The 12,479-nt window shown below is 34.3% G+C and overlaps 1 protein-coding gene across 4 annotated transcripts in view; it reads right to left on the minus strand.

Annotated features, from left to right (window-relative positions):
* RICTOR (RPTOR independent companion of MTOR complex 2) overlaps nt 1-12,479 on the minus strand; it is a 131,514-nt gene that overhangs the window by 33,973 nt on the left and 85,062 nt on the right. For all 4 annotated transcript variants that reach the window (XM_017853180.1, XM_017853179.1, XM_017853181.1 and 1 more), the window contains 4 exons: nt 10,835-11,004; nt 7,553-7,620; nt 4,470-4,537; nt 745-827 (listed from right to left, as the gene is read on the minus strand). In XM_017853180.1, the coding sequence (XP_017708669.1) occupies nt 745-827; nt 4,470-4,537; nt 7,553-7,620; nt 10,835-11,004 (389 nt within the window). The remainder of the gene's footprint in view (nt 1-744; nt 828-4,469; nt 4,538-7,552; nt 7,621-10,834; nt 11,005-12,479) is intronic.

A 12,479-nucleotide genomic window follows, 5' to 3' on the forward strand; every position in this document is an offset into this window, starting at 1 on the left:
ACTCCATTTTAATCAAAACCATCATTAAAATAAAATCTCACCACATATTACAAAACATAAGTTAGAATGCATAAACACATTTACTTTTTGTTAAATGTAGTCTGTAGTGCTTGAATCTTTTATAGTGAGAATGCCTGTGTGTGTTGTTTACATTGTTTTAATGAATAAAGCATAATTAAGTTCATATTTTCAACGCAATTTTTGTTTTTTTGAGATGGAGTTTCGCTCTTGTTGCCCAGAATGGAGTGCAATGGTGCGATCTTGGCTCACTGCAACCTCCACCTCCCAGGTTTAAGCGATTCTCCTTCCTCAGCCTCCTGAGTAGCTGGGATTACAGGCACCCACCACCTGAGTAGCTGGGATTACAGGTGCCTGGCTAATTTTTTGTATTTTTAGTAGAGACGGAGTTTCACCATATTGAGGAGGCTGGTCTAGAACTCCTGACCTCAGGTGATCCACATGCCTTAGCCTCCCAAAGTGCTGGGATTATAGGCATAAGCCACCATATCCAGTCTCAACTCAATTTTTAATACAGCCATTATTCCTAACAACAGCAATATTTTAAATGATTCCTATTATATTTAGGGTTTAACTAAGTAGTAAATACGTACTTGTGTATTTTAAAAATATGATATAGATCAACAACTAATGAGGAAAAAGCATCACCTGAAATAATTTTGTTTTATAATTAATTCCCACTGTTAAAGGTCCAGGAATGAAACAATCCTAGTAACTTTTACCTACCCTTATTTCCATATTTGGTATGCAAAGTACTCCTATTAGAGACTGGATCCCAGAGTTTCCAGGTTTACATAAATTAATAATACCTAAAGAGGATGTAAAGAAAAAAAAGTCACTGACATGAATTTCAAAAAAATTTCTATAGCAAGGTATAATATAAAACCTGTTATATTTTTCCAGGCAAAATTATACGATTATCTATGATATTATTTGGTCATCATAAGAGCTATTATATAACTGAAATATATTTGAAGCATACTCCATATTTCTCTATTGATTAGAGATTACCAGTAATTTCATCACTTAAATTCCATCTTCAGTATCTGTTTCATATCCAAAAAGTTCATGAGTCTGACTGCCTGATGAACGCTTCTCTGGGAGTAAGAACATGGGAGAAAATAAGACAATGGTCTGTCTCCCCTCTTTTAGGCTCCTCACTTTAAAGTGAAAAATTCTACTTGGCATTTATTATTTAGAAGTTCAATTCTAAAATATATTGAATGCACAATAAGCAATAGACTTCAAATAAATTATATGATTCAAAATTTTTAAGTTACAGAACTAAGTTGAACAATTTTAAACATTAAAATCATGTCACAAAAGATGTATGAATAGCCAATAAACACACGCAAAATGCTCAATACCATTAGTCATCAGGGAAATGCAAACTATATTAATAACAAGAAACCAAAATATACCTACTAGAATGGCTAAAATTAAAGACTTACAACACCAAATACTGACAAGGATGAAGAACAACTGGGACTCACATACACTGACAATGGGAGTATAAAACAGTGTAAGTATTTTGGGAAAAAGTCTGCCAGTTTCTCATGGACACAAACATACATCCACTCTCAGACCCGGCAATTTCATTTAGTATTTACTCAAGAGAAATAAAAACTCATGTCCACAAAAAAAGCTTGTATAAAATTGCTCAAAGAAGCTTTATCTTTGATAAAAGAGCTTTGAATAGTCAAATCTAGGAACAGGTCAAATGTTCCATAACAGGAGAAGGGTACAAAAAAAAAAAAAAACCAAAAAAAACTGAAATGTTCATTGCATATTACTTAGCAAAAAAGGTGAATATATTATGATATATACAATAACATAAATGAGTATCAAAATCATTATGTCAAGTGAAAGAAGTCTTACAAAAAAGCCTTTGTATCAGTATGATTCCACTAAGTTTCAGAATAGGCAAAACTAAGCCACAAAAATAATGGTGGTTCCTTCTTGGGAGTACTGAGTCAAAAACTGACTAGGAAAGAGTATAAGAGAGCTTTCTAGGGCAATGATAACGTTCTATACATTGAAAAGGGTTTGAATTACAAAGGTGTAAGCATTTGTCAAAATGCATCAAACAGTAGACTAATGATGTGTGCATTTCACTCTAGATAAATTTTACCTCAAATCTCTCCCCCCGAAAACAAATCAGGACCATAAACAAACATCTAATTCTAGTTAATAATGTGCATGCTGCAGTGTTCAGGAGTGAAGAAGACTATGTCTGCAACTTCCTTTGAGATATATTAGAATAACACAGATGGAATGATGAATGCCCAGGGGGATGGACAGATGGACAGATACATAATACAGCAAATACAGTAAAATCTAGGTGGAAGTATATGGGTGTTCACTGTATAGTTTTTTCAATTTTTATGCATGTTTCAAATTTTTCATGACATGTTAGGGAAAACATTCTTTAAAATGTCTTATAGGACTCTAAAGTTCCCTGTACTTCTAGCTAAGCATACAGATTATTTATGAACAGTCTCTATGTTCTCTATGTTTGATTCAGGATCAAAATTCAAATTAAAACATACCAGATAAGCTTATTTGCTTAAAGTATCAAAATAGTATTTCGCAAATTTTGATGTCTGATAGTAGTTTGAGAAATTACAGATAAGATATAGTCCCAAAAGATCGTACTCTGCTAATATGGAAAACAGGCTGTTGTTGCATCTCATTAAAAAATGTGTTCTAAAAGATCATTTTTCAATCAGTTATTTGGAACTGGAAATACATCAAAGAAATAATGTTACAAGTACACAAAACTTTATTTAACTTATAAACAGTACTACAGAATATAAATATTATTTAGGAAGTTATTTCCATGAGACAAATGCTTTCAAGATTTTAACTTGTAATTATGATATTTCTCTTCTTACTTCAATAGAAAGGTAAAAGACTCCCACCCCTCTAAGTTTCCTTCCTTCTTTTTTTTTTTGAGACGGAGTCTCGCTCTATCGCTCAGGCTGGAGTGCAGTGGCGCAGTCTCGGCTCACTGTAACCTCCACTTCCTGGGTTCAAGCGATTCTCCTGCTGCAGCCTCCCGAGTAGCTGGGATTACAGGCGCCCGCCACCACACCCGGCTAATTTTTGTATTTTTGGTAGAGACAGGGTTTTACCATGTTGGCCAGGCTGGTCTCGAACCCCTGACCTCAGGTAATCCACCCACCTTGGCTTCCCAAAGTGCTGGGATCACAGGCATGAGCAACCTCACCCGGCCCCACCCCTCTAAGTTTCTAATGATGAATCAGTATAAAAGAGCTCCAGGGGAAACTGAAACACAGTAGAAAGAATGTTTAAGAGCAATAAGGAAAGAGACTGACAGAAATAGAAATCATTACAGGAAGTGTAGAGTCTGTATGTAGGAAGAATAAGGAGTTAGTAGCTAGGATGCAGGATAGAATTGATTTTTTTGGTAAGATACAAACAGCTCTAATGACAAGGAAGCTGAAGAGTGGCAAAGGAAGATGACTGTAACTACAGAAAACAAAGTATTGGGGAGCTGATGAAGTATTTTTAAAAAGTATGTATGACTGTTGAGTCATCATAGAATCCTATGGTTGTCCATCAGCATAAGGAAAATAGGCATTTATGAGGTATAGCAAGGCAGAGCTTTTTACCAAGCTGCTAAGAGAACAGAGAAAATCCCTGGAAACATACTGGTTAGGAGCCAAGTGGCCCTTCCATACATAAGGCTGGAGTAAACATTTGTACGGAAAAGGTATTTGTAAGTTAGGGTTACCTAGGTTCACAGAAATGTTTAGGTGAATTTCCTTCTTTTTTTGCTTATTGCTACTTCTTTTCCATGCTACCCCTTCACAATAATACAAAATCAAGAAGGAAAAAGATAATCATTAATACATTGGGTACAAAAGTGATTGCGGTTTTGCCATTACTCTCAATTACTCTTGACGGCAAAACCCAATGTTATTAACAACACATTTAATGGTGGTATTATTTTAAAATAGTATTTACTTTTATTCCATGGAAAGATAAAACATGTACAATCACTATTCTCAAGAAATTTGGAACTATTAATGACCTATCTTGCTTATTTTGTATTTATGACACTACACTGTACTTTAAGTAACAAACTTTAGTTACATATACAGCTAACACTCAAGTTTTGTAGGTTATTTTGGTAAAGATCATGCTTAAATCTTTTTAATTGTCCAGGTAATCATTAGCACAGTGACTGGCAAATAATTGATAAATATGTGTATACTGATCATAATATTAGCTAATTCCTATTGACTATTACAAATTTTCTTCACCATATTTTAATAATTTTGTACGAATTCCTTTGGTTCTAATAATAACACACAAAGTAAGACTAGATTAGCATCTAAATTAGATGCTACAATAATAATTTAACATTTGAAAAAGCAGTCTAGTTTTTCTTCTTGGATGTTATAAAGCAATGTAGAGTAACCTACCTGCCCATGATCGGAATGTTGCTATGATTCCCATTTTACTGGCTAGAAATCGTGCTTCTCTGTCTTCTCTGTTGGGGGTGGGAGGCAGGGGGGAGAATCAATGAAATAAAATGTTAAAATGAGTTTTTTCCTGCTACTAAATCATAAGAGCTATCATTAATGTTTAAACATTTACACATAAAATTAAAACAAAACGTTAACACAAAAGATCAGATCTACACTAAAGCAAATCAGCCAATTATAAACTGACTTTGAACTTAAATTCACAACATCGTTTAAGTCATAAATTCTGCTTTTCTACTCAGTTCTATATTCCTGCTCTCTCTGAAAGCTATTCGTAGATAAGATTTAATTAAGCATTAAGTCTGCTTAATAAGCATCTGTGGTACTAGGCTGCCCCTTAGCAAAGAAAATTATCACATAAACCTCTTAATTTTAATCACACACACTCTTTACTTCACAATCTTTGCTCTAAACTTATTTGAATGTTTCCAACAAGCAAGTTCAACAACCTATATAGTCACTGAAATGTTATGAAATAACTACATATTAACATCACCAGCTACTTTCTTCCTTGACAATATGTACCCAACTGTGTCCATTATTCCTTCCTCTATAATAGTTATGACAATTAATTAAGCAATTGAATATTTTTATATCTGTTAAACATTTTTCATGGTTGGTTTATGGCCAGTTTCAATACTTAATAGCAATTTTGTGTCTCTATTCACGTCACTCCAACCATCATGTCTGCCCTGTCGATTGTCTCTTTTTTCCTGTGCCACCTTTTTTTTTATCTTTCCTGCTTAAATTCTTAATGGTTGTGAGCATACAGAAAATCACAGAACTGGGAAAAACAGCAACAAAAAGTAGAAGGAATAAAGAGCAATGACAGAAAATCTAATTACATATTAGTGAGCAATTACATAGTCTACAAAAGTGGATTGAAAAGCTCAAAGAAAAAGACTAAGCTATGTAGCACCAGTTAAAATGAGAAAATAACAGAAAAGAAAATGGGGGCGGGGGTGGCTTGGAAGGGAGAATCAGACACCTATGTTAAGCTTTCAGCGCTCTTTCTCTTGAAAAAGCTGGTGACATACATAGACTGTCTGGTAATCCATCTCTAACCTATTAAACTTGTAATATTTTAAAAATCAGTCATTTCCCTGTTCCCTGGTCATAATGTACCCTTATTTACAGGCCTGATATCTACCTGCCTATATACTCCAGAAACTCAGAAGAAAGTATAGAACCAAACAGGAAAGGAAGGATTCTGATGGAATAGCCTCACCTTCCCAACTCTAAAAAATATCTAGGTTCACCTATTGTCCATCATCATATGCAGAATTCTATAAATGGCCCTATCCCAAGATTCCATGACCTGATCTCTGGGTCCTGTGAACATGATGAGATATCACTGCTATGACTGTGACTATGTTTATGTTATATTGTCTAGTAGAGCATAAGACAGGGTATATATCATATAGCAGGCTTGATCTAATTAGAGAGCTTTCTCTAGCTGGTAGTCAAAGAAAAAGTCAGAGAGGCTGAAGGCACTAGAAAGATTCCAGCATTGTTGCCTTTGCAGAGGAAGGAGACCGCATGCCGAGGAATGTGGGAGGCCTAGAAGGTGAAAGTGGCCCCAGCTGACAGCCAGTAAGGAAAAAGGCATAGCAGTTGTACAGTAGCAAGAAACTAAATTTTCTCAACAATCTGAATGACCTTGGAAATGGATTCTTCACCAGAGCCTCCAGGAAAGAGCTGAGCCAGACTTCTGACCTATCAAACTGTAATCTAATAAACTGGTATTGTTTTAAGCCATCATGCTTATTGTTATTTGGTGTGCAGCAACAGAAAACTCATATACTCTCCGTCAATAAGAGAATGTCTATATTTCAAAAGAAGCCAATAAAGGGTCTTACAAATTCCAATTCATAACTAAAGTTTGCAAGAATAAGTCTGAGAAGTCTTAGAGGACGTCTGCTTGGATCTCTTAGCTTAAAGTAAATCATGGTATGTTAGGGTGTGATAATTGAGTTCACAATGATGGATGTGACTAAAGGTATGAAACCACTATTTTGTTTTTGAGACAAGAGTGTCGCTCTGTCGCCCAGGATGGAGTGCAGTGGCACGATCTCAGCTCAATGCAACCTCCGCCTCCCGGGTTCAAGCAATTCTCCTGCCTCAGCCTCCAGAGTAGCTGGGACGACAGGCATATGTCACCATGCCCAGCTAATTGTTTTTGTATTTTTTAGTAGAGACTGGGTTTCACCAGATTGGTCAGGTTGATCTCAAACTCCTGACCTCAGGCTGTCCGCCTGCCTTGGCCTCCCAAAGTGCTAGGATTACAGGAATCACTATTTTTAACGCAGGAGAAAAAATGAAAAACATTTCCCTGGCAATGTTATAAAATTTAGGGAGGAATTTAAAACCTATACTATGTATCACAATAAGTTTATGTGGACAATAAACTAATTGAAGTGCAATAAAGTCTACCAGAAAAACACTAGATAGCACATTTAATGGAAATGTGTCATTTGCAAAATCTTTACAGAGTACTTTATTTGATCCCCAAATTAGTTTAAAGTTATCTCCAAATACCTAGTGAACATGTGCCTTTCTCTCCAAAAACACCCTGAAAATTATACTCTCATTTCTAGATTATAATCTTTACTCTACTCTCATTTATTTCTGTATTAAGCTTACTCTCAGAAGTCTACATATTACATCATTCTGCTGACTCAGTAAGTTAAGGTCACTCTTCATTCTACCTACTGTTATTTCATTCTTTTAGTTTTTTAATGTAATTATACTAAAATATATACAATACAAAAACAATGACCTTGGTTTCTGTCACAGTCTATCATATATTTTTTGAAATAAGAAATTATTCTTTACATTTCTCAAAGCTTTAAATTTTTTAAACCACAGTAAATTATGAGAGAAATACAACATAATTCTATAAAACAGAAAATTTATTTAAACTCACATTTCTCTGGCTGTACATGCAATCATGCAAACCTAAAAGCTTTAGTATTAACATATACATTATCTGAAAATTATTAGGAACCAATATTACTTACTTGAGCTGTCCTTCAGCTGTATCTGGACTATGTCTGTAGTGAAAATCAGTATAGGGTGCTAAAATTCTCTTTTAAAAAAAAAAAAAAGGAAGAAGAAGAAAAGTCTTTATTTTAAAATGCGTCCTTCCTGTAACAAACTAAAATTCATTCCATTTCTCTCTATCTTTAATGGGTTTACCGCCTGAGGGACTTATTTCTTCTAACTCATCGTCGGGGAACATGTTGGGTGATTTTTTTATATGTACAAATTGAAGTTCTGAACTTTTAAATTGAGATTTAATATGTATCTAAAACTCATTTTCTCAAACTGAGCACACTCATGTAACTAGCACTAAAGAAAACGTTATAGGCATCCTCAAAGCTCTATTATACCTTTGTAGTCACAATCAGTATCTATCCCAAGATAACCATCTTGACTTCTGACACTATAATTAGTTTTGCCTGTCTTTGAAAATTTAGATAGTTCTATTAATGAACTGCATGTTCCTTTTGTTGCTGGTATAAAGAAAATCCAAATTATTTTTGTGTGTTGTTGTTTGTATTCAGCAACCTTGCTAAAATAACTCATTACTTTAGAATTTAAGAGATGGGATCTTACTCTACTGTGCAGACTAAGGTGTAGTGAGTGGTGTGATCACAGCTTACTGCAACCTTGAATTCCTGGGCTCAAGCAACCCTCCCGCCTTAGGATCCAGAGTAGCTGGGATTACTGGCTACTTTAGAACTACTATATTTTATTAACAAACTTCCCATCTTGTCTTCGGCATTACTGTGGACATGAATTTTAGTTCTAAATATAATTTAAAATATAAGAGATTAATAATTGCTTTTAACAGTCATGACTCTTTTAAATCTAGTCATATATTTACTTTTTCTGGTGCTCTTCATTCCTTCCTGCATTTCTCTGTCTTGGGTCATTTTCCTTTTAACTGAGGATTCCCTTTAGCCTTTCTTTATGTCTCCTTTTGACAACAAATAATATTTATTAATGTATACAGTTTCAGTGACTTAAGAATCTAGGAGAGGCTTGGCTATATGGTTATGGCTCAGGGTCTCATAAGATTTCAGTCCAAGTGTTAGCCAAGCCTGTAGTCATCTGAAGGCCTGACTGGAGCTAGAGGATCTGCGTCAAGAAGTGTTATTCACAAGGTGCTGATTGTTGGCAAGAGAGCTCAGTTCCTCCCTATGTATTATCTCATTTGTTTTCTGAGCTTTATAACATGAAGCTTTATCAGTTTTAGAAAGAAAGTTTTGGCCACTGTCTTTTTGGATCTTTGCTTCTGCCAACTTTTTCTCTCCAAAGACTGCAATTATGTTTTATCCCTTTTGTGTTGTTCAATTTTCTTTCTTTTTTCTCTCTGTGCTTTACTGTGTGTGAATTAACATTATTTTTGTTTTACCCTTGGATATTTTTATTGACTTCTCTTTCAGTTTACTAATAATATCTTCCTGTTCAAACTGAATTTTAATTTCACTGTGCTCTGAATTCCAGATATCATATTTTCAGTACTAGAATTTCCATTTGATTCTTTTCACATATCCAATTATATGGTGAAATTCTCCATTATTTCATGTATTTTATTTATCTTCTTGAACAAATTAATCAGGGTTGTTTTAATGTCTTTTTCCTCTATCTGAATTACCTGCAAGCATGTTTCTATGGATTGTTTTTTCTTTTGGGTTTTCAGTCATACAGTCATGTCTTTTTAAATGACTAATTTCTGACTGAATGTGCACTTTATAAAAGGCTCCAAGTGATGTTATCTCCCACTCAAGATGGTTTATTCTTTCCTCTGCTAGACAGGTAGATTAAGGGGATGATTACCTTATTCTAATGCCCAACTAAGTTAAATTGAGGCTACAATGTAATTTTGATAAGACTAAGCAGACCTCTGGTTTTCCTGTGTTTGAGGTTTGTTTCATTTATATAAAGGCTTTGCTAATCCACTGTATGATATATAGGAATAAAAACGCAGCTGGCTGGGCATAGTGGCTCATACCTGTAAGCCCAGCAGTTTGGGAAGCGGAAGTGGGTGGATTGCATAAGCTCAGGAGTTTAAGACCAGCCTGAGCAACATGGCAAAGTCCTGTCTCTACAAAAAATGCAAAAATTAGCCAGGTGTGGTGGTACGTGCCTATAGTCCCAGCTACTCAGGAGGTTGACATGGAAGGATCGCTTGAGTCCGGGAGGTCTAGGCTGCAGTGAGACATGATCGTGCAACTACACTTAAGCCTGGGCAACAGAGTGAGACCCCATCTCAAAACAAAACAGAAAACAAAACACAAAGCCTATACATATTATCTTTTATTCATCTCTCTGATTTTAAAATTATAGTTTTCTTACTTGATAAGAAAAAAAGTAAAGCTAAACAAATTATAAAATATCAACAGTGCCAGTTTATTCCCATAGGATTCCAACGAATAATGTACTTGAAATCACTTACTAAGAATATTTTACTAACACTGTCAGTTAATAACATAGGCTGATGTCAATTTTATAACGTGAAGCGTTTTTAAAAATAGTCCTGATAAAAACAGAACACTTCAGTTTCAAAAAATGATTTGGAAAAACAAATTAGGGGACAATCAATCATTTATATCACACATGATTTCATATCTAAATACAAACAAATCCTTGATTTAAACTGACTCCAAATACTATATTCAAAAGACAACAATGCAATACATGCACAGGAAGAAACTATAATATAGTGCATAATTCTGTTCCAACCTCCCCTACATACTTTCTTATAAAGAAAAGTATACAGTAGCCTTATTACTTTTGACTAACTGTAATAAACCCTACTTGAATCAGTAAAAAATTTAAAAGGTATTTACAAAATATACATATATGCTTTCTTTCTAGTAGATATAATTAGTTGCTAACAAAGTGCTTCCAACTTTAGATAATTTTAGTAGGTTTCATATGGTATAATTGGCAGGAGCTATTCACAATGTACTAAAGGCCTTAAAAGCAAATGGTAATGTTAAATAGGTAAATTTCTTACATAACTTTATTTGTACTCTAATTTGGTTCATAAACTTTTCATATATAATACAAAAATAAAATTTACTTTACACATTGACGAAATATTAAGAGTAATGTTTTCAATTCAGTCCAAACTGAATGATCTGTAAAATAGAGCTGGGAACAAATCAGTCTTGGCTAATTTAGGTTTGATAATTAATGTAGTACTGCATCTATAGAATTTAGTACTTCAAAGTAAAAGTATACATTTATAATCATATTTTAAAACTAGGAAAGAATATTAAAGTTCCTACCTCTAATTCTACATCTGCTCGCACATACTGTCGAGTCTTTGGATGATTAAGAAGGTGCAAAATTGTAGTAATTAGGGCCTCATTTATTCGACTTAATTGGCAATCGATCACATTTTTCAAGATGGTGTTTAGTCCACCTCGAAGGGCCACCACCTCTGGATTCTGAAGTGCTAAAATAAAAGAGAAAAACTTAACATATTATATTTGGGGTAATTATTAAAAGTAATAAAAAATCTGGGCTTTAAAATTTAATTGCCTTTCTGACTTGAAAACTTTCTAATAACAACATTTATAAGAACAGGTAGATAAAAGGACAAGTGGATAAAGAGTCACTGAATATACTTCCCCAAAACCAAAACCTGATTTTTAAAATATCTTTGGATTGTCTTTTCATACCCTTTGTCCATATAATACTAGAATGGCTTTTTTTTCCTATCAATTGCAGGGAGTTCTTTATAAGGTAGGGATATTAGCCATTTATCTGTCTCAAATCTTTCATCTGTGCTTTAACTTCAGATTTTGTTTAAAATGGTCTATTTGATTTCTCTATGTTTTTATTAAACACACACACAGAACACACAGTTTAGTAATTTTGAGCTCAGAAATTTCTTGCTCCAAAGATGTCCACTCAACATACAGAACTCTCATTATCCTAGAAAGATCTCTCACATTACTTTCCAGTGAGTCCTCCTCCACTGCACAGGCCGCTACTGTTCTCATTTGTACCCTTACAGATTAGTTGCGTCTTCTTAAGAATCAATTTGACAAAGTCAAAAGTACTCCCCAAACACACAAACAAGTCATACACAGTTCTTATAAAATTTGTCTTATATATTTTCTTTTCTACTTTAAAATAGTATTGCTTTTCTAATTACTGATTACTGTTGAAACACAAAATCTGTCAAATCTGTGTTTTCACATAGTCCTACTACCTAAAATTAAGTTGGTTTTTACTTGAGTTTTTTTATATAGAAGATACCATCTACAAAGTAATACTGTCTCCTTTCCAATATATACACATATTTTATTATTTTGGCTAATAACCTGGCTAAAAGTTTTAAAATAATGCTAATAGTTACAAGGATGTGGTATTTGTAGAAATTCACCATTAAGAATAGCATTGATTGTTGATTTGAGACAAATATTCTTGAATGCTAACAAAGTAGCCTTCTAATTATATATCTATCTAGGTATATGTGTATCTGTACATGTACATAAAATGCTAGTTACATAATAAGAAATTTGTAGGTGCAGTGGCTCATGCCTGTAATCCCAGCACTTTGGGAGGCTGAGGCGGGTGGATCACAAGGTCAAAAGATGGAGACCATCCTGGCCAACATGGTAAAACCCCGTCTCTACTGAAAATACAAAAAAAAAAATTAGCTGCGCGTGGTGGCAGGTGCCTGTAGTCCTAGCTACTTGGGAGGCTGAGGCAGGAGAATCGCTTGAACCCAGGAGGCGGAGGTTGCAGTGAGCCTGAGATCGTGCCACTGCACTCCACCCTAGTGGCAAAATGAGACTCCATCTCAAACACAAAAAAACAAAAAAAAAAAGAAAAGAAATTTTTATCTTTTTAATGCTCTAAATCAGATTACACTATGTAGGAATTACCTGTTTTTTTTTTTTTTTTTTTTTTTTTTTTTTT

This window comes from Rhinopithecus bieti, unplaced genomic scaffold (assembly GCF_001698545.2).
Source record: "Rhinopithecus bieti isolate Rb0 unplaced genomic scaffold, ASM169854v2 scaffold_34818, whole genome shotgun sequence".
NCBI lineage: Eukaryota > Metazoa > Chordata > Mammalia > Primates > Cercopithecidae > Rhinopithecus > Rhinopithecus bieti.